Here is a 20,887-nt window from a genome sequence, read left to right on the forward strand (position 1 = left end):
GATGCCTCAGGCACTTTAATTAGGGCACTCTAATTACAGTGTTCCCCCTACCCCTGGAGCACATGTAAAAACTGCCACTCTGCCCTGCCTTTTACCTGACTTCAGACTAAAATGACTAAGTACCTTTCTAAACCATTGGAGGGCAAAGTTTCATGATCCATGAAGGCAAAATGGTGTTTAGATCATACATTATTGCTACTGTTCAAGAATCAGAACAATTCTGCATACTGAAAAGGAAAACAAGACTTTATTGCACACATGATACATACAATGGTGTTGAATTCACAGCAGTCATTGTTGAATTTTACTGATACAGTAGATTAACGTGATTCAGGAAATGTAATGGCCTATTTCAAGACAAATCAAGACAACTCTCTTTTGCTACCTCCTTTTCAGATATCGGGGATGATAACAACTCACCTGGCTCACCTGGCCTGTACTTTGTAATAATAGGCTGAAACAATGAATAAATGTGAAGCTGATCTGTTAAAAATTAGATTGAATAATCTGGAATTTAGTATCTCTGTGAAGGCATACCTGATTCCCATAAAGGGTTATTCAGGTCCTGGATGTTACTAGATTCGCTGCGTTGATGCCGTTATGATATGCTCAGTAAGGTCAGTAAATGGCTCGTGAGTAAAACCCATCAACGGGAGTTTGATTTATATTATAATTTATCTAGGTGATGTCTTTGTCTTTATCTGTCTTCTACAATGCCAGCATCGCTATCAGGTCTTAATAACAGCATACTGCTTGCAAATGCATATTCTTGCTAGACCTATGTTGTATCTAGAATTTATTGGGAACTTGTGTAAAATGATCTTTGAGTAGCATATAGTTCTTCTCGTGTGACTGAATTTTTAATTCTTAATAATAATTACCTTAAAAAATAACTCAAAGCATGTAGGTCCAGAGCATCAAAGGAATTTAGGCACAGGCTTCCACTGTTTTCCAAGGGAGTTAGAGGCACAGAATCCTTTGAAAATCCCACTCAATGCCTCGCTGTACCTGTATGTGCCTAAGCCCTTTTTAAAATTCTGCCTTTAGTTACTGTTACTTCAAATGAAATAATTCTTTTCCATGGGAGGGGAAAAAAGAGCAGTAAGAAAAGAGGAAAGTAGAAGGAAGCTAATAAGTCTTCTATCTATATCTCAGGTTCAGCACACCATGTGCTTTTACTGCTGCTAGAGGCTTGTACAATGGGGTGCGGTGGAAAGACTAGGGCGGTACTGGTTATTCAACTAGAAAAGGGGCTGTATGCTTTGCTAAAGAAAAAAAAATAACCCTTGGCATGCTGATCTCAGCATGAATGTTAAGTATTAGGCAGGGCTGGGGAATGTATTCAGTGATAACTAGATTGGTATAGGTGAGATAATAATAATACAAAGCTCCAGAGTAAATTAGATGGGCTTGTCAAAGCCAAACCAGATAAAATGTTGCCATGGTTATTGGCAAATAAATTACCCAAAGAAAGAGAATTCTGCTCACTATACTGTACAGAGCCTGGGAATAGACTTTGCGATTCCTTATAAGGTCTTTGGGTAGATACAAGCATTCAGATTTGCAGCCCGGAAACTGTATCATGGGGGAATGCAAGTTAAAGAATTAAAAGGCAGATGAAGGGTGGCAAAATGCTGTTGGAGCCACTGTTGGGGACGATTCCTAAAAGGATCTTATGAGAATGTAGATTGATTGATTTATCCCTGTCTTTTCTGCATAATGGCTAGTCTGACTGATTTTATTGATCCTCAGTTATGTTCAATATTGTATGCTTCATTAGTTCAGATAACTGATATACTTAGTCACATGCACATTAATGAGAATTGAAAGCCAAGACAGATATATATGTATACATGTGTGTATATGTGTGTGTGTGTGCACATGTGTATATAATACAGATAGATAGACACACACAAGCTGTAAGTTTTTAACACTACATACGGTCAAATCCATATTCTTTTGTGTATTTGGGGCAAGACACCATTGTGGATTAATGCATAGTATGTACTTGCAAGGAGATGCAGCTTGGTATGCATTTACTATTTATTGAAACAAATCAGATGTTCTTTTCCCCATTATTGGTGCCACAGGAATAAGCATCAAACATACTGTGTATCAATAAGATGATTTGCTATTATTGTTTCTCAAAGGCCTAGAATTCCTGGTTTGAAAGAAATTAATTAGTTTTTGTAATAGGAAATATAATAATAATAAAACCTTTAAAAAAAAAAGTGATGATCTCTCAAGAATCAGGCTGTGTTGGGAGAATATAATTAGTGCCTATGAAGATGGAGACCCAGCCTGAAGGATTTAGAGGCAAGGGCAGCAAGGGTAAAGAAAGTCACATTAAAAAGAGATGCAGTCTCTGGTGGGTCATTTGAATTTCATCTGCAGGGTAATTTCCACGCCATTTAGCCGTATCCACAGCAGGAATAAAGAGGACTAAACACGTTATTAAAATGACAAAGTCATACACTGGGGAATTTGGGCATGTGGGCAGTGCGTTTGATAAAATTCAATGATACGGTAGGATGAGTTAGTGACAAATCAGGGATTTCAAGTGTTTACAGAGAGACACGGTATGCCAGGGGAGAAAGGGGCAGGAGCGTACTCATTCAGGGTTCATGGTGTGTTGAGGATTAGTTTCATAAGCAGAAGAAAGGATTACCAAAAAAAAAATCTATTAGCAAGGTTTGCAATTGTTCCCCAGGGTGGTAGGGAACAATTGGGCAAATAGTTCAAAGAACGGTAGGGTATTTTTGTGACAATATATGTACTGGGAGACCCATTATTAAATAATTAGTGGATTTAGTGCTACAGGAAATAAGTTTCTATTGAAGGTGTTTATTTTCTCTTTAAATTTCTGAACTTTAAATACAGACTTTTCAAAACAAAGCATGGGCCTCATTTTTGTAACCCAATGACTGATGTGAGCAAAGAAATGACAAGGAGCTTTCTTTCAGATCATGGGATTCTTAAGAAAAACAAAATTCTGTGGGTCAACCTGGACCAAGGTAGGTTTGATACATTTCCTTGTTCTGCATAGGCTTGCCATTCCTCAGCAGGGATTAATTCAATCTTAGAGCAGATGGTGATATCAACCCCTTCAGGTTTCCATCAGTTGAGAGCAGGCTTAATATTCAGCAGATGCTCTACAGGAATCCCCTCTAGCAAATACTGCTATGGGATGTGCTGAGTCAACTCATCCCAGCGCCACCTCAGCCAGGTTTATGCATAGTTCAGTTAATGATTTTGTTTCCCACATAGTGCAGCTTTAACTTTCTAAGGGATGGGCTTGTATGCAAGGGTGGCTGGCATTTTGGGAAGCAGGGCTAATTTGGCATATTATATGTGGCTGTGCATAAAGCACGGTGCTACATATGTCTAGCATGGTACTATCTGCTTGGCATCTCCTTCAGGAAGAAGTTTCTATATGGAGGTGGAGGGAACTTGGCAGGATTAGCTTCCATGGGGGAAAATACAGACATTATTATATAAATTTGGCCCAGCCTTTTCATTCCTGATCAATGCAGAAGGGCAAAGGCTTGCTATATCTTTTTGCTTCCATAGAAAACCATTGACTTAACTTTGAGAACCGTGAACTGGCTCAGCATTCATACGCTATGGATTCCTGAAAAGCAGTTCTGAGTAGCGTGCCTGTCTTCAAAGTCCTCTTTTCAGATGACAGGACTCTAACCTCATTTTTCTAATATCTGTGCATTCTTTCTTCTTCTTGGTTTATGTTTGGGCACATCAACTGACAAGTATTCAGAATAAAACTGAAGTCTGGACTTTAGAGAAAAAATCCTGTCACAGGAAAGCAATATAATGTAGAGATATAACGTAATAAACATATTGGATGCAGCTGCTCTAAACTGGTGTTACTCCACTGACTTCAGTGGAGATATGTTGATTCAATGCAATCGGTCCATGATCTACACTGAAAAATGTATTTAAATTAACTTGATATTAGAAGTGTAATCCCTCCTGCCTTTCCCCTTGAATAGTCATTTATGTCCAAAGAGAGTGAGTGCCAAGTGGGTGTAAAAGTCTACCAAAACAGGTTTGCCCAGTCATTTAAATCAGTGTTAGCATTTTACATCATCTCTGTGCATGGTACCATGACTGTACATGACTGTGCATGAAGGATTAGGCCTGCAATTTTTAAGACAAAAATAGAGTCAGGTTGATACCATTTGAAGAAAGTGTAGTCTATCTGGCTATATGCACAAGCTCAGTGGCGGTCAAGCTTTTTGGCAAGTAAGCCCTGCCTTCTCCTGCAGTGCAACTCCAGTTTCCTTCTGCCCAGTCTGTTGCTAAGCTCTCTTCTCCCTGCAATTGGTTGCTCTGCTGTCTCCTGCACATGCTGTAGATGTGACACCCCTGCTTATCAGATGGGTTGAAAATGCTGTTTTATTGGATTAGGCCAATTTGGAATGACTCCTACAGAGGGAGCCCATTTTACCTGGCATTCATGTTTACTGAATATGAATAATGTAAAGACACAAACAAAATAATATATTCACTGACAGATTTATAGGACATGTCAGCACAGCCTCCCTTCCTAAAACTGACCAAATAAACCCTACTAACTTGCTTCCACTCAGATGCATCTTTGGCTGGATATCAGGAGAGTAGACTGCTTGGAGCAGTCTTGAGTACATGCTTCAGCTGTGATCAGGCTCTTTCATTTAGAAGAGTTTAGAGTGGTGTTTGGTTGGTAGCACTTATGATTGTTCCAAGCTGTATGCTTTACTAGTGTCATGAGCAGAAGTGGAAGCAGTCTTGCTTTGTTGGTGGTAGAACCAAGTTTGGGAAGGAAGCCTTACAGGCATGGCGATAGAGTCTGAGGCCAAAAGGGATCATTAGAAAAAACTCATTTGACCTCCTGGATAACACGGGCAAATGAATCTTACCCACTAATTTCTTCTTTGAACAACAGCATATCATTTAAAAAGATATCTAGACTTGATTTATGTGTTTCAGATGATGGAGAATCCATCAAATACATATACAAGTTATTCTAATGAACAGTTACCGTTACTGTTTTAAAAATAAGGGCCTTATTTCTAGGGACCTACCTAAACTGTGGTGAGATAAAGGGATGTTCATAGGCTGCTTGCTTTGCATGGAGCCAATTTTGCAGTCTTTTCACGGACAGCCCCCCCCGCCCTCGCTCCCCCTCCCTTTTCCCCACTGATTGGCTAAGAGGCCAATAACTCATCTTCAGACTACAGCATTACTTCGGCATTGCATCTGGATTCTTAAAAGGTGACATCAAAACTCTTTTGCTTTCCTAACTGGCGTCTTCACTGAGTCTGCGTCACTAGCTCAGCCTCTCAATAATTCTCTCTCTTACCATGTGCTCTATGTCTGCAAAGATTCCCATGCTTCCTTTGTATTCTGGTAACCTTTTTTCTTTTCTGCCAATTCTACACAAAATTGGGGGAAATGCCATTTTCACGGTGACTGTGGAAACTGCCTATTTTTGTGGTTTCTGCAAAGATCGTGAAACTGCAAATTAAGTCCCTACTTATTTCCAGTCAGAATTTGCCTAGTTTCCCCTTTTAAACACTGGAGCTTGTCATTTTTTCCCCTGAAAGATTGAAGTACTGTCTACTACGATATTTTTTACATACAAGATGTTTTACGAAACTATGAAGTAAATATAAAATTGATATACCAAGATATTTGATAAATAATATAACACCAGAAGGAAAACTGACATAATTTGCATTTGATACAATAAGCTATAAAACAGTCCCAAGTTCTATGGTGTTGGTTGTAGCTGTGTTCATCTAAGAACATAGGCAGACAAGGTTCTTCAGGTAAATGTAATATCTTTTATTATTTAGTTGTTCTAATAAAAGATATCACATTTACCCAAAGAACCTTATCTCCCAAGTTCTAAGAAACCTATGCAATGCCTCTGCAGTGAATTTGAGTCACAGAAAAAATTAGGACAATTTAATGCACTGTTTGGAGATAGGGCATTTATACATGTGCTCAGGGAGGGGAGGGAGGGCACTTCAGCTAGAGTGGCTCTGAGAGCTGCTTTAATTAAAGTGCCCAGAGCATCTCATGTATCAGTATCCCTGACCTGAAAAAGGGCAGTGGGAGTGCATTAACTAAAGCTCACCAAATAAGCCACCATTTTTCAGTGCGGGATACTAATATATGAGACACTGGAGTCTGCTGTTATTATCATGCTTCAGCAGACTCAGTTAATCAAGTCTGCTCTGATGCACTGTAATTAGGAAGTATTGCTGCACATGTATAGGCACCCAAGGTGAAAGATTCTCCACTCCTTTGTATAAGCACATGTATCTGTGTAACACAAGCACAGAACCAGATCAGACCAGTGTTCTTTATTCACTTGCATTGGCTTACAGAGGATGATAATTCTACACTTTGCAACCACTGCACACTCATTTTGTTGAGGTGAACATGTCTATATAGTGATACGGTTGTGGAGAAACAGGTCTCAGGAATCATGAAATTCTGTGTGTCCTGCAGGATGTGAGTGGCTTTCTTTCAGAAACATACGTGTTAGGAAATGAATGTATCCAGCAAGACAGGAAAATTTTTAAGGTACTACTGTGCTTGCTACTAGATTTTAAGACAGTTGGCATTTATGACTGACTTATGTGCGATATAACAAGTAACCAGTAAAGGTAGTAACAGGTGGATACTTGGCTGGGATGGATCCAGTTGCCAGTCTGAGCCAGACTTCTTGACCATAATTTAACTCCAGTAAAGCACCTCCTGTAATTACTCTATCAATGTACTTGTTACCATTAATGTTTTCAGACTGGAAAGCAAGTTTGTCTATTTCATCAACTACCAAATAGCCAGAGAAACGTGGACTGAATGACTCTATGTTATACCCAAAAACATAAACCCCAAGATACGGAACATGAAACTTTCCAGTTGCTGGACTAAAGGAAGCGCCATAGTTGACATCCAGGTTATTAAATCTGATGGGGCCTGGAGTTGTCATCCCATAGGTGTGAGATGCAAAGAAAGCCACCATGGGTGCATACCTGTAAGAACCTTTTGAAAAATCTGCAAAGGAATAAAAACAAATGAATTACATTTCTTGTTTTTTCCCTCCACATCCACAAGCTGCCTTGTAGACTAAAGTCATTGTGAACTGTATGTTAGTTTCAAATAGGAACTGAAAATGACATAGTATAGAAACTTTTCCTAAGGCACTTTGTCAAGTAGCTTGAGCAGGTAAAAAAGAAGCAAAATGAGTTCCTATGCACTGTAGAAAAAGCAAATTTTTACACAATTAGTGCCAAGCATACCTATAAAAGCTGCATTTCAGGATCATAGAATGAGAAGATTGGGGTTGGAAGGGACTTCAGAAGGTCATCTAGTCAACCCCTTGCTCAAAGCAAGACCATCCCCAACTAGATCCACCCAGCCAAGGCTTTGTCTAGCTGGGTCTAAAAAAACCTCCAAGGATGGAGATTCCACAACCTCTCTGGGTAACCTGTTCTAGTGTTTAACTACCCTCCTAGTGAGAAAGTTTTTCTTAATATCTAAACTCCCCTTGCTTCAACTTGAGACCATTGCTTCTTGTTCTGTCATCTGTCACCACTGAGAACAGTCTAGCTCCATCCTCTTTGGAATGACTCTTCAGGTAGTTAAAGGCTATTATTAAATCCTTGCTCAGTCTTCTCTTCTCCAGACACAATAATCTCAGTTCCCTCAGCTTGTCCCCATAAGTCATGTGACCCAGCCCCCTAACCATTTTCATTGCCCTCTGCTGGACCCTCTCCAATTTGTCCACATCCTTTTTGTAGTGGGGGACCCAAAACTGGACACAGTACTCCAGATGTGGCCTCCCCAGTGCTGAATAGAGGGGAATAATCACTTCCCTCAATCTGCTGGCAGCAAGGGAACTTTATTCTTGACTGTTGAGCATTATCAGTATCATTGAGTTGCCCATGGTGGGTACTCAATAAGCCTCTAGGAAAAAGGTCTCTGGTCCCTCTGTTACAAAGTATTGGTATTTAAGATGCAGTCCAAGAAATGCTGGAGTTGTCATTCCTAGTGATGGGCTTTCACTTGTTAGTAGCAAAATTTCATGACATTTCCATCAAATACTTTTATAACATTTCTTCCACAGCTGCCTTTCTGCTCCATCTACCAGGGAGTTATCTGGTTTTTATAGATAGGCTGATTACCCAGCTCATTTTCAACCTATGATGTTGGCCATATTAAAATAGTGGATTATCAATCATAAGTAGGGATGCACAGGACTTTGCTACTTGAGCTAAAGGGGTAACTTTTTTAGTAGCAGTACTAGATATATTTTCTTTCAACTAGTTGCTAGCAGAGGACACAAAACATTTCATCAGTCAATTATGTTAGCAAATGATTAGAGCTCAGTGGAAAATGGTCACATCTGCCTGCTTACTGCATCACTAAATATTATACTTACCAATGGCCAGAGTATTGTCATCCACCAGCTTTGTGCTGCAGTTGACTCCTCCAAAGGGGTGACGACAAGCACAAACAAACCTCTGTTTATCATTTATGCAGGTTCCTCCATTTTGGCAGGGGGAGCTAGCACAGGCCAAATACCCTGTTTGAAAGGGTAGAAAAAGAATTTGTGTTGATACAGTCAATACAAACCTGCCCACATGAAACCATGTGAAATCCCTCTGCTGAGTTTTGTACTTAGAGCCAACCTCTGAAAGGGTTCAGCTTCCTCAGAACTTTTCCATCCTGTACTCTGCCTCTTCTACCTCCATGCTGACACACTCACACAAGAATTCCAAAGGCATTAAGCCACTCTTATCTCCATATTCCTTCTGGAGCTTAGATAGATAAGGAGGACGATATTATTACCCTATTGTTTATGGGCCCATTGTTGTCTAGCATATTTGCACTTCGGGTACAGCAAAAGCCTTTCTTCCCTCCTTGATTCATTCTCCATATAGGAAGACATCTCAAAAGAGCAGGTTCATTGCTCACTATTCTTACTGGGAGCAGACACTTTATGCTGTGTCCACTAACAGTGTTTCTCATAGGCTACAGTAGAACTAACCCTAGTTGAATCACAGAATATGGAATATTTGGCTCTTGAGATGCACAATTATTTCAATTTAAAATAAGATGGCTCTCCAAGGCTCTAAGCATATTACCACATTAATTACTTCTGCAATATAGCAAGAGGCTTTAAAATAATCATTTTCAGAGAATCCTTTCTTCCTTTTCATTGTGATAACCAGCACATACCAGAAACCTATAGAACAAATGTCTTTTGTGATGTACTCAGGTCACCAAATAAGGACCAGTTTGGACAGGACAGGAATCTAATTACTATGGTTTGGTACCCTCACAAGGAATACCACACCTGGATTCTCCTTCTCGTCCATTGTGTGCTCAGGTACCTCCAGAGTTGTTAGCAATATTACATGAGGATCAATATTACACTGATCTGTAATATGTAATATTACACAGATCAATATTACACTCATATGTCAGATCAGTGTATCGGAACTTGGGTTATCCTGTTTTGCCCATTCAAAATGTTGCCCCCATTATTTTGAATATGCAGATATGCCCAATTTTGCCTGACAATTTAGAAAGGCATTTGTGAACATGCTGAAGATGAAGAGCTCCCAAGGCTCTTCCAGTTGTATACATTCTTCTCAGGTTGGGAACTTGCAAATTTTTAATTCTCACATAGAATTATGAAATGTATTTTTCCTTGCTGTGATCTTCAGGGCATTAGCCTCAGCTATACTAATACAACAGATTCAGGTCTTAAGACCAGAGTCCAGCAGTTGAAATGATGTATAATCTTGGGAAAAGGCAGCAAGTTGGACAACCTTGATGAGTGTAAATAATAGGATGACAAATCTAAGAGCTAGATGGGAGTTGAAAGGGCCTTTCATAGAAGTGCTCATTACCTGGGGGGAATGTTGTATTGCCTCTTTTCATAGATACCTCACTAGCACTCATAGAGTTATCTTTAATTTCCAGAACAGGCATTTCAGGTGCTACTGCATTCAGTTACATTATTTCCATGATGAATTTGAGTTGACTGAGCAGAATGTTAAAGCTTTTCATGCAATGCCCCTTGAGTTTAGACTGATGAAGCTTATGGGCTGAAACACCACAACATTTCTCATGTGCCGTATGTCCTTTTTTCCCCCTACCACAGCACCACAATAATGCCTGAAATACAGCAATGTATGAGCGCAGTGGCCAAATGCCACAACACAGCCAGAGATGAAGCACTTGTTCTCCCCCACCCTCCCCACCCCCAGAGTTTTCTTTGCTTTATATTTAATTGAACATACATTTGGCTCTCACTTTAGACCCTCACAACTGTTTAGCTACTCAGCTATTAACTGTTTGCTGTATGGAAGGATGGGGGAGTGGCTAATTCTGCATAATTTAAAAATATCAATTGCTCCAGGTAAACTAGCCAGTGTGGTTGGCACACTGAATGCATTGACAGGTCCATGAATTGGCCTTTGTTTATGTGTATTTTGGCAGACCCAAATGGGAACAAAACATATCTATGAAGCTGACAAGAAAAGAATCTAATGAAAGAACCTATGGTGGGGGTGAGATGGTTATGTAAGGGCCTACAATGGGAGAATTTTACATTAGAGAGGAACACTTCGACAATGAGCTGGTATAAACTGGCCAATACCTCTACTGAGTCCACTGGAGCTGGGTCAGTTTCCACTGTAGTGAGTCCCTGCCCTCCTCTTCTTGAAAAGGACAAGGAACATGGGAAATTCAGTCAAGGTGAGGGATGTCCACGGAGAAGACTATCCTTTAGCTGTGTGCTGAAGCATGAGTTTTCTTGCACCTGTTTTCTTTGTGTTCCCAAAATGCTTGTAGCTCACCTAAGCCAATTCACCTTGTATTTTCTTTCTTTTTGCTGCTACCCAACACCAGTAGACTTCCATGCTACATATACCTTCTGAATGTAGTAAAGATATGAACAGACTTTGGCTAGGAAAATATCCCCAAGTATAGTATCTAATCTCTTTTTATTTAAGACTTTACAAGTCATTAAGGCAGATAAGTGGAAGAGGCAGACTTTGTAAGGGTAGTTAAATTAAATGTTTAAGGGGCAGAAATAACAGCAGAGGATAAGATAAATGAGGTTACTAGTTACATGTGATATGGTGGGATTGAAGACAGATGCAATGGTAAGGCAGCATTCTGCTACTCTTATTGAGGGCAGGCAGCCAAAGTCTTTCTTTAGGGAATAGTCTGCCGATTACTGTACAAACAAATCTCAAGCAAGTAATGAAACTCTGTCGGTATCTGTTGGGGTGGTGTTTAGAAGCAAATCAAATATTTAGTAACTTGGTGGAACAACTTATTGCAGCTGGTCTGATAATGGAGAGGAATGACTGCAGTTATTTAATTTGGGATTGGCATGAGAGGGAGTGACTTACAAGTAGTTTTTCAGTCCTTGGTTATCAGTAGTGGACTACCTGTCTGTGACCAATAAAACATGGGAAAGGAAGAGATTGGAAGCATTTGAAGCCCAGCTGGTTGCTGATAGCCACCATGGCTTTCATTCCACAAAACTGTCACAGTGAATCACCTTTAAGTCCACCTGTCTGTATAAGGCCCTGAATGGTAGTGGAAAAAGTAATGGTTTTTGTTATCTGGGTAACATGAGCTTGGTGTCTGAGTCCAGTGTATAGGTCTATAGCACAAAAAAAGATTCCCCTTAAAGCAAACTGTGCATGAGGGCCAAAGCCAGAATGGGCATAGGCACTGAATTATCCTTTAGCCTCAACATAAGTTTGCTTGCCAGATCAGAGTTAAGGCACCTGGACAATGCAGGTTGTAAGCAGCTTGTACTGCAGCAGTTCTATTTGAGCTACTTTTTTGTTAAACAGAGTGTTAGTGGGTGTATCTACCCATACACTTTACTGCAAAGATGACTAATTAGCTCTGCAATAAAGTGTCAGCATCTACACATGTGCCTGCATTAGTGTATAGTAAATTAATTAACTCCATTGTTGGACAGTACTGTTTGGCATAAGTACTATCCTATGGCACAGTATTTACGCCACCTCAATGCATGTGTAGATGGTGATGAGGGCTGCTTTACCCATTTTAGCTCCACACTGTAGCACCTTCATGTCCCAGACAGCCTCTCTGCCACGTGGTACTGTGACCGGGAGGCTGGGGCTGACCCCCTGGGCCTGCTGCTAGCTCAGAGCTGCTTCACCCAGGCTCTAACTGCCACAGACTCAGGCGCACGTGTATCTGTTGCATCTGGGAACAGCTGACTCTGGCACTTTTATTGTTCCATGTTAACTGCACATGTAGATGCACCCAGTGTGTAGTACTTTCATGCAATGGCTTTCATGAGCACTAAATTAAAAACAACAGAAGAACCCTCTTTTATCTGTCTGTTACTGTAGTAGACTAAATATGCAAAACTGAAACACTGAGGAGTCAAATTGAATTAGAATAACAATCAAGCTCTCACAATTAAAATGCGACATGCAAACCATTCAAATGGGCTTATTTTACTGCAGGCTTGAATGATAAAGCAATAGCGGAAGCTTGCATCTCTGATGGTGAGAATGAAAATTTACATGTAACATGAAAATGTAAGTAAAAAAAAAAAATCTCTATTTCCCAACAAGCAGATGGTAGACTTTATAACATGACCCTTCATTTTGAGCCTGCCATCCTCAGTGAAACAAGTCGGTGGTTTGTAGTAAAATTAAAAGATAGAATATAGCTGATTGAAAGACAACAACATTCAGTCTGTATTGTTGTTATCCATTATTTAACGATATCACGTGCAATGCTTTGGGGAGTTTGGGCCAGAAACAGGGAGACAGGAAATAAAGTAGAAATGTTATTGAAAGCTCAATAGATTTTAACATCTTGGGTGCTTGATTCTCTGATGACCTGTGAACAGTTAACTTTAGTCATGTCCAGGTTGAGTGTACTGAGATAGAAGGAATGGAAATAAGATACAGAAGAAGAGAACAAAAAAGATAACATGTATGTTTATCTCTTCATCTCACTTATATATTCCTGCTATCTGCTTTCTCCTTTCAGCCTGACAGCCCGCTGAAGTCAGCTACTTGGAGACATTTTTCAATTTTGCTTTGCATTCTTTATTCATTCCTAATTCCCATTATAGTCACCAAGAGACAAAATGTAATGGATTGATTTTGCACTCCTCCTATACCAAAAAATCTTTAGTAATTGCTATATTGGGTCCTTGATTTCAACTTCTCTATAACATTTTTAAAAAGTGCACGGAGTTTTGTTAATCCTAACTAACATGCACACCTAGTGCAAACTCATGTAGAATAGTAGTAGGAATAGGTCCATTGATAGCAACAGACCTAATCAACTGAATACAGACTGGAGGCTAAATCCTGACCCCATTAAAGGCAATGACAAAATTCCCACTCATTTAAACAGGGCTAAATCTTGATCACATTAAAGCCAATTGGGACTTTTGCTATTTACAGTTGTGCATATGTCACAGTCATGTTCTTTGATCTGTTGCAAACCTAAACAGAAAAACAAATATCTACATGTATAATTAGCTATTTGCATCTCAGTGGTAACTCCTATGGGGCTAATACACATTGCTATAAGCTTCCGTAAAACATAGATAGGAAGAGCCTTCTTGGAAGAAAAAAATCCATTGTAAATAGAGAACAAATATATAAGAAAGATAATGGTTGGATGTTTTTTGTTTATACAAATGCAATAAACAAGTGGCATTGCTAAAGGTATATCTAGAGTGCATTCAAAAGGTTCATTACTTAAGAAAATCTTATATGTGTCTTATTTTCAAACCCTATAGAGATCTTACTTGCAAAAAATCTAGGGTTTTGTTATACTCTGCACAATCCTTGCTTTCTATAAGGAGTGAGAGCACAACCAATATTATACAGAAAGCTATTTGTTAAAATTCAGAGTCAAATAAATCATACATAGGAATGACATTTATTCATTAATGCTAAAAAATAAGCCCTTGAAACAGCTGGCAGCTTCCTGTGCTCCAGGCAGGTGGTACTAGTGGCAGTTTCCAACAAAGTGGAAGATCCAATAGGGATCAGAGTAAAATCAGATTTTTTTCTCATTTATTTTTAATTAGGATTGAGGCTTTTGAATTTTCACCCATTCCATCTTGCAATGACAAAGACCATTGGGAAACAGATAGCTGAGAACAAGTTGCAGTATTAAACATAAATTATTGGAATGGCTTGGTTTATAACTTGGGTTTTGCAAAGTGCAAAACCTTTTTAGGTATTTTGAAGCATTCCTTTTTAGGCATTCTTGCAAGTCAAAAAAACTACTTAATTATTTGCCTCTGGAAAAAGACAACTGTAGGCATGATACTGCAATGGTGGGTTAAGGTGACTTCAGATTACATGCTCTGCTGAATGGATTAGTTTAAGAACATCCTAAATATTTTTCCAGTATAGGAGCCTTAATGAGTGTCTAACTCAGTAAAGCTGGAGCTCTCAAAAACGAACACGAAAACATCTCAGATGCAGTAAATTTGCAGTTCACTTTCTAAGTTAAATGGGTATCTAAGTATAATATTTTTGCACTGGTCTCTTCCAGACATGGGCATATGAAAATTGTAAATTAGATTACCAGTGTGGAAGGAACCAACAAGTTTCTGTATGCAATGCATGTCCTAAATGAATTTAGCAAAGATCCTGGGAGAAGTCGGAATAGAAAGTGATAAAAGTTTACTTTATGAAAGTGATTAAGTCTCAGATCCTCCAAATACGTAAGCAGTAAAATCCCATTTAGGTGCCTAACTAACAATGATTTCAGTGCAGACATTTCCACTCAAAATTTTACTATTTCAGTAGGACACAGGAACCTAAATAGGAGTGAGGTATTTGAAAACTTTTGCTGGTCCGGAGCTGAGGCTTCTAGGCTTCTTCACCACCTTTGAAACTGCTTACCCAGCATCTTATTTTTCTTTTCCTTTAGCCCCCTCTACATATTACATGCATCACATGATTATTGGGTTAAATGAGCAATTAATTTAGACTGACTACATGTGCAAATTGACTATCGTACCATTAAAAGGTACAGCCAGCTATACAGTTAGAGCTGGAAAACAGGCAATAATTTTATAGTTGGTTTTTACCTGGTTTTAATTTGCACGTGTAGCAGAATCTCCCCTTGTGCCTGGTGCTGACAGGGTTCCCAGGCTCAAGGTGCAATATGTGAGGGGACTTTCAGTTTCAGCAGTGCTCCACCCTTTTTGGTATGGTTCTACATTGAAAAGTGCTTTTGTAAATGTGGCAGCTACTACTCAACTGATCTGTTTTCTGGGTATACTCAGAAGCTGCCTACCAAGTGGACAGAGCCCTTACTCTACATTCAATTCAGGGCCATGTTCCACATTAAACTTAGGAGGTGCTAACTGCACTTAAATGTGAGCATCCACACTTTCAAACAGTAAAACATGTTACGTGCCATTGTATCATCATAAAGTTACGACTTTTTGTGGGAGAAGTATCTCCAGGTTATATTCAGTAACATATGAACAGCTGTTGTCAGACTGCTCCACAGAGATAATATGAGTTCAAGATTCTGGTGTGGTGCAGGGGCTGAGACCCACAATCAGTTGGTTATAGGTCCCAGCTCTCACACTGCACCAAAACTGGTTCAAGATTCCTGTGCAGTGTTGGAGCTGGGACTGACCATCAGCAGAGGCCCAGCTGACTCTACGGATCCAGTGGCACAAATGGCCCCCTCTCCTGTGCTTCCCTCTGTGTGCTACCAGTGGCAGACACCTGGCTCATGCAAGCATGCCAGACGCAGGCAATCCCAGACTGGGCAGCAGTGGACACTGAATGGGGACGGCACAGGCTCCAAGCACTAGGCTTGCATATTATGGGTAGACATGTGAGCTGAGGCACCCGTTGCCAGCATCAGTGTTGGGACAGCAGTGGGGGGTGGGTCACAGCCAGGTCCAGCCTTGTCCAGAGTGGCCTGAAATTGTACCAAACATTACCGAGCAAGTGCTCTGAACATGTTCTAACTTTTTAATACAGCACCATAATGCTTCCTATGATCTAAATAAAACATGCTAAGTGTCCCATGTAACAAGGAACACACATGCTTAGCATCAGGTATGTTAATAATCTTGGCAAACGTCCCACTAAAGTCAATGGAACCATTTGTGCTTATAGTTAAACAGGTCCTTGCATGTTTACAGAATTTTGTTGTTAAATGAGATCCAGCTGAAGCTCATTTATATATTCTAATTAGAATACTGCAATGTTGCCTTACTATGGCAGAAGGCCACCTCTGTTTTCCCAAAAACTGTGCTATGTGACAATTTGGTTAACATGGTCCCTGCAGAGGGCAGACATCCCATCTCTTTAGGTAACCCTGAGTTGGATACATTCCTGAGGGAGGGGGGAAACCTGCTCCCTCTGCCTGTGTGACTGGTATCACATACCTGGGTGGGAGGCTTAGACTCCCTATTTTGCTAAGCAATGCCAATCTGACTGGGAGGGGGCTAGAGACCCTGACAGTCTACCTGGCAACCAGTGATGCATTTCAAATTGGCTGGCTGGCAGCCAACAGGTGCTGGCTTCCACTGGACCAGGTAAATGCGGTCATAAGGTTTATATAAGTTAAGGACTGCTCAGGAGGAGATGCAGACGCCATGATGAAAAAACTCAGAGAGAGAAGCTGGACCATCTAGAACTTGCTCTCTCTCTTGAAACATATGGACACACTATGAACAGCCGGCCTTCAGAGAGAATCTCCACCTGCCTCTGGATGATACCCTGAGATCTAACTAGATATATAGCTTGCGGTAACTCAGATGCATGATGAAAGGCTACCTAGCCATGCCAGTTTGCTCTATGGGATTTCTCTGATATCTCTCTACCCTGTACCCTATTCCAAATCTACTTCTTGTAAGCAATAAAGTTCTCCTTTGTACCTAGTGTGGGAGACTTATTGGGAGAGGAGCTAGATTATACCTTGGGGTCCCCTTGGTTCGGCTGACTAAGGGAGACCACTATTTGTGGTTCAGACTAAGGGAAGCACCCCATGTTCTTGCAGTGAGTCAGACACTCTCAAGGACTACTAGGCCTGTGTTTCCCAGGGGGCACAGAGCCAGGATCAGTCCAGACCCTGGGTGATGGTGGCGTAACCCCCAGACTAGCAGGTGTGCTCCAGGAAGGGGGTCAGCCAGACGTGAGGTGCCCCCAGGGAGGCATTTGGAGTCTGGAAGGTGGTCAGGCACAGTGAGGTGGATGGCTCAGCACAGGAGCAGCCCCTACTGGCCCACCACACTCACCATCATGTGTATTAAGCCCCCTGAATTTCAAAATGGGCGTGGGGACACTTGAACTTAATCTCATCGAATAAGCTTTAGTTAAAGTGCCTCCATGGCCATTTTGAAATGATGGGGGGAGGGGGAAGGGTTAATACACCTGACAATCAGCTTTTAAATTAAACTGGCTGTCCATGAACTAGTAATTAAAATGTACCCCCTGACCTTCGAACATGCATATAGGTATCCTTAGGGTGCCTATACACATGCACTGTAATTACAGTACATCAGAGAAGACTCAATTAATTGAGTGGTAATTATCATGCTCCAGCACACTCCAGCATCATGTGCATCAGTGTCCCCATGCGGAAAAATGGTGGCAGGGATGCTTTTACTAAAGCTCATTCAATTAGCTTTAAGGCATCCCCGCTTCCATTTTTCAGCACAGGGATGCTAATACATGTGATCTTCTGGGTGTTTTAATTAGAGTGGCTCTTGGAACTGATCTAATTAAAGCACTCCCCCTCCCCGCATTGTATAAATGCTAGGGCTGTTGGAAACAGCATTGTTCTGTTTCAACTTCTGTTTCACTATTTCAAAGGAACACTATTTCGTTTTGCTGTTTTGAAGCACTGTTTTGTTTCATTTTGTCAAAACTGTTTTCCTCTTTTGATGCTGTTTTGACACATTTTGATGTTTCACCCATAGGCTATAATGGGGAATCATGCAAATGCCTATAACTTTGTAATTTCTTGTCTGTTTGAATAAAAAGAGGAGGGAGGGTAGCCCCTGCTGAGGCCACAAAGCCTGTCAAGTTTAAAGGAGATAGATGCAGGTGTTTCTGGGAAACTGCACCTCAAACTGTTCAGAGCAAAACTCATGTCACTTGTAAGTGTGAAGGCACAGGGAGGTGAAAACAGTAGGTATAGTAGCCCCTTCAGAGGTCATGAAGCGTGTCAAGTTTCAAGGAGATAGGTGCAGGGGTTTCTGGGAAACCTCACCTCAAGCTGCTGACAAGCAAAACTCGTGATGTGTGACTCTGTGTGTGAGTGAAGGTGTGCCCTCACTGGCACTAGACCCTCTGCATGACACAGTAGTGAACCCCAGTGAGGTCTTCTCCCCTACAGCCTCATCGCAGTCCACCACTTTAAATAACAACAGGTAAGTAAGCAGCACAGTAGCACCAGCAGCATCTCAGGCAGCCAAACTGTCACAGAGCTTTTCTTTCCTTTCCTGTAAAAGCTTCTTTTCCAGCAGCTGTCAGAGAACTCTCCCTGCCAGCCCCAGCCCTGGGGTTTAGATGTGGCAGAGCCCTACCTCCTTTCAGTCAGCTGACTGGGGACAGGTGCTATAGGTTATAGTCATGTTGGTCTAAGGACATGACACTGGCAGACAAAGTTCTTTGGGTCAATTTGATATCTTTTAGTAGACAAACTGAATAGTTGGAGAAATATATCTTAGCAGGCCTTTGGGTTGAAAAACCCTTTGTCAGGCTGAGGAAGCACCTGCAGTTGATGTGTGTGCTGTTCCTGGATGGAAAGAATAGTGAAGAAGCCAGAGGCTGGCCTGCAATGAAGGCAAGAAAGCCAGTCAGTGAAAATGAAAATGGAGGCATCAGGGGGTGAGGGACAGTTTTGGTGGGGTGGGAAGAGGGATTTAGCAGGTAAAAGTGGAGGGGCACATGGGGAGTCAGATGTCTGGCAGGTTGTAGTGTGTCAGAATTCCAATGTCTATACTGAGTTCATCAATTTCTATACCTAGGAGGTTGGTGAAGTGCATCCCCATGGGCTTGTCTGTGAAAAGTGGTTTGTAAATTCAAACAAGCACTGAAGCTCGCTAACTTCATCACCAGAAGCCAACTTTCTACAGCCCAAAATACACCAAATGGATTCAGAACATTCCATGACAAAACGTTCAAAACCTGCCAACAATATCTCCAGTATGGAGATATCTTCACAATACATATCTCCATCAGGGCACTCAGTGCCCTGATGGAAAATACATAGGAGACACCAAGTAACAACTGCGCACCATAATAGGTGCACACCAAAAATCTATCCAAGACAAGAACATCCAACTACCTGTCTCCAATCTCTCAGGCCAGATCCTCAAAGGGAATTTACAAGCCGCCTCAATGGTGCCTCCTTCAGCTGCCTCACCAATGCCTGCAAGTCTGGTGACAGCAGCTTGCCCCAGCCAGGAACATTGATCCCCTGGAACTTCTCCATTTGTTTCTGAAGTTCCCTTACTACAGGGAACACCTGGATAAGGAGGGCAGTGCCAGCATTGAGGCTCCCGGTGGCCTCAAGGAAGGGTTTGAGGACCACCAAGATCTGGGAGATATTATCCCACTCAGTTCTGTTAAGGGCACTGCTGATCCCAATCTCCCCAAGCAAGGCCATCTCATGGATCGCCTTCTGTTGCTCCACCAGCCTCTCAACATCAGGTATGTGGAGTTCCACCAAGTATCCATATCCTGAATGATTTTGTGCTGCAGGATGTTCAGCTCTGCCTGTTTGTCCCACAGCATCTTGCCCGCCTTGATGGTCTGGTGGAAGTAGCCTGCCACCTTCATGCACTTGGAAATGAGCTTGCTGGTGGTGCTGGTGCCACTGTCCTGCTAAAGGTAGTGCATGCAGGTACTTGGTATGATGGGGCCATGAGCCACCTGAACCCTGGCTGCTCAACTAGGGAAAAGGGCTGGCCATCCACAGCGAGCATCTACCCAGTGCTCTTGTTGATCTCACTCACCTTTACAATGTGCCCCCATTTCTGTCTGCCACTCCAGGGTGGCCTGCCTCTGCTTTGGGGGATGGGGACTTTGGAGCAAGAGGGGGGCTTCTTTAAGGGCATGCTTCCGCTAGTTTCAGGCTGAGGAGGAGCTAGGGCAAGGGGATAGTGCCTGTGGAGATGCATCAGCATTCCCTGTTTTGTTCCTTTGCCCCAGCTGGTTTTGGCTCACCAGTGCAGGCAGATAGCATATGTAGGATCATCTGCCAGCTCAAAATGATCCCAGACCACACTACCAACTCGCTTCTGGGGTGTGGGTGCATGTGCAGATACTGCCTTTCCCTTTCCTCAGCAGGCAGAGGCACAGCAACTGGAGAAGCGGACCCAGCTGAGCCACTGGCCTCCACAACCTCTACCTCAACCTCCTCCAAAGTGCCTTCTGGGGAAGGAGACCTGGCTCTGGGGAAACTTGAGGGGTATGGAGCACAAACTCAGATGATTTCCCCTCCTTCACCAGACTTTCCCTTGGTATGGCACTCAGCTCCAGCTCTTCCTCTGGCAATGGAAGGCTCAGCATGGGGAGTGAAATGGGGGTGGAGGAGACTGTCATGCTGGTGCTGGTGCTTGTTGTTGTGGTGGTGGTGGGGGCGGTTATGGCTGGTGCTCTTGGAGGGGATGTAGACTTGGGCAGTGGCACTGCTCTCCTCTCCTTCCTGCCAGTAGAACCGGAAGCCTCATGTCTGCTAGTTGTGGGAAAGAGGCTGTGTCTCAGTTTGGGAGGGTGTGCGGGGACTTCCAGCTCTCCTTCTACCCTGTCTTCCACCCGTCCCTGAGGGCTTGCCAGCTGCTGTTCCAGCA

General features: G+C 41.9%; 1 protein-coding gene and 1 long non-coding RNA gene across 3 annotated transcripts in view; both read right to left on the bottom strand.

Annotated features, from left to right (window-relative positions):
• Positions 1-225: 225 nt before the first annotated feature.
• Positions 226-5,176, bottom strand: LOC109322326. Its single transcript, XR_002104355.1, has 2 exons — positions 3,940-5,176; positions 226-3,791 (listed from the first exon to the last, which is right to left on the bottom strand). It is a non-coding gene; the product is annotated as an uncharacterized LOC109322326 (long non-coding RNA).
• Positions 5,177-6,269: 1,093 nt separating this feature from the next.
• Positions 6,270-20,887, bottom strand: part of MMRN1 (multimerin 1) — a 64,018-nt gene continuing 49,400 nt past the window's right edge. For both annotated transcript variants that reach the window (XM_019553456.1, XM_019553455.1), the window contains exons 7-8: positions 8,453-8,595; positions 6,270-7,065 (exon numbers count right to left, since the gene is read on the bottom strand). In XM_019553456.1, coding sequence (XP_019409001.1) covers positions 6,644-7,065; positions 8,453-8,595 — 565 coding nt within the window. In that variant the 3' untranslated portion in view covers positions 6,270-6,643. The remainder of the gene's footprint in view (positions 7,066-8,452; positions 8,596-20,887) is intronic.

Source organism: Crocodylus porosus, unplaced genomic scaffold (assembly GCF_001723895.1).
Source record: "Crocodylus porosus isolate Cpor-Errol unplaced genomic scaffold, CroPor_comp1, whole genome shotgun sequence".
In the NCBI taxonomy this organism is placed as follows: domain Eukaryota; kingdom Metazoa; phylum Chordata; order Crocodylia; family Crocodylidae; genus Crocodylus; species Crocodylus porosus.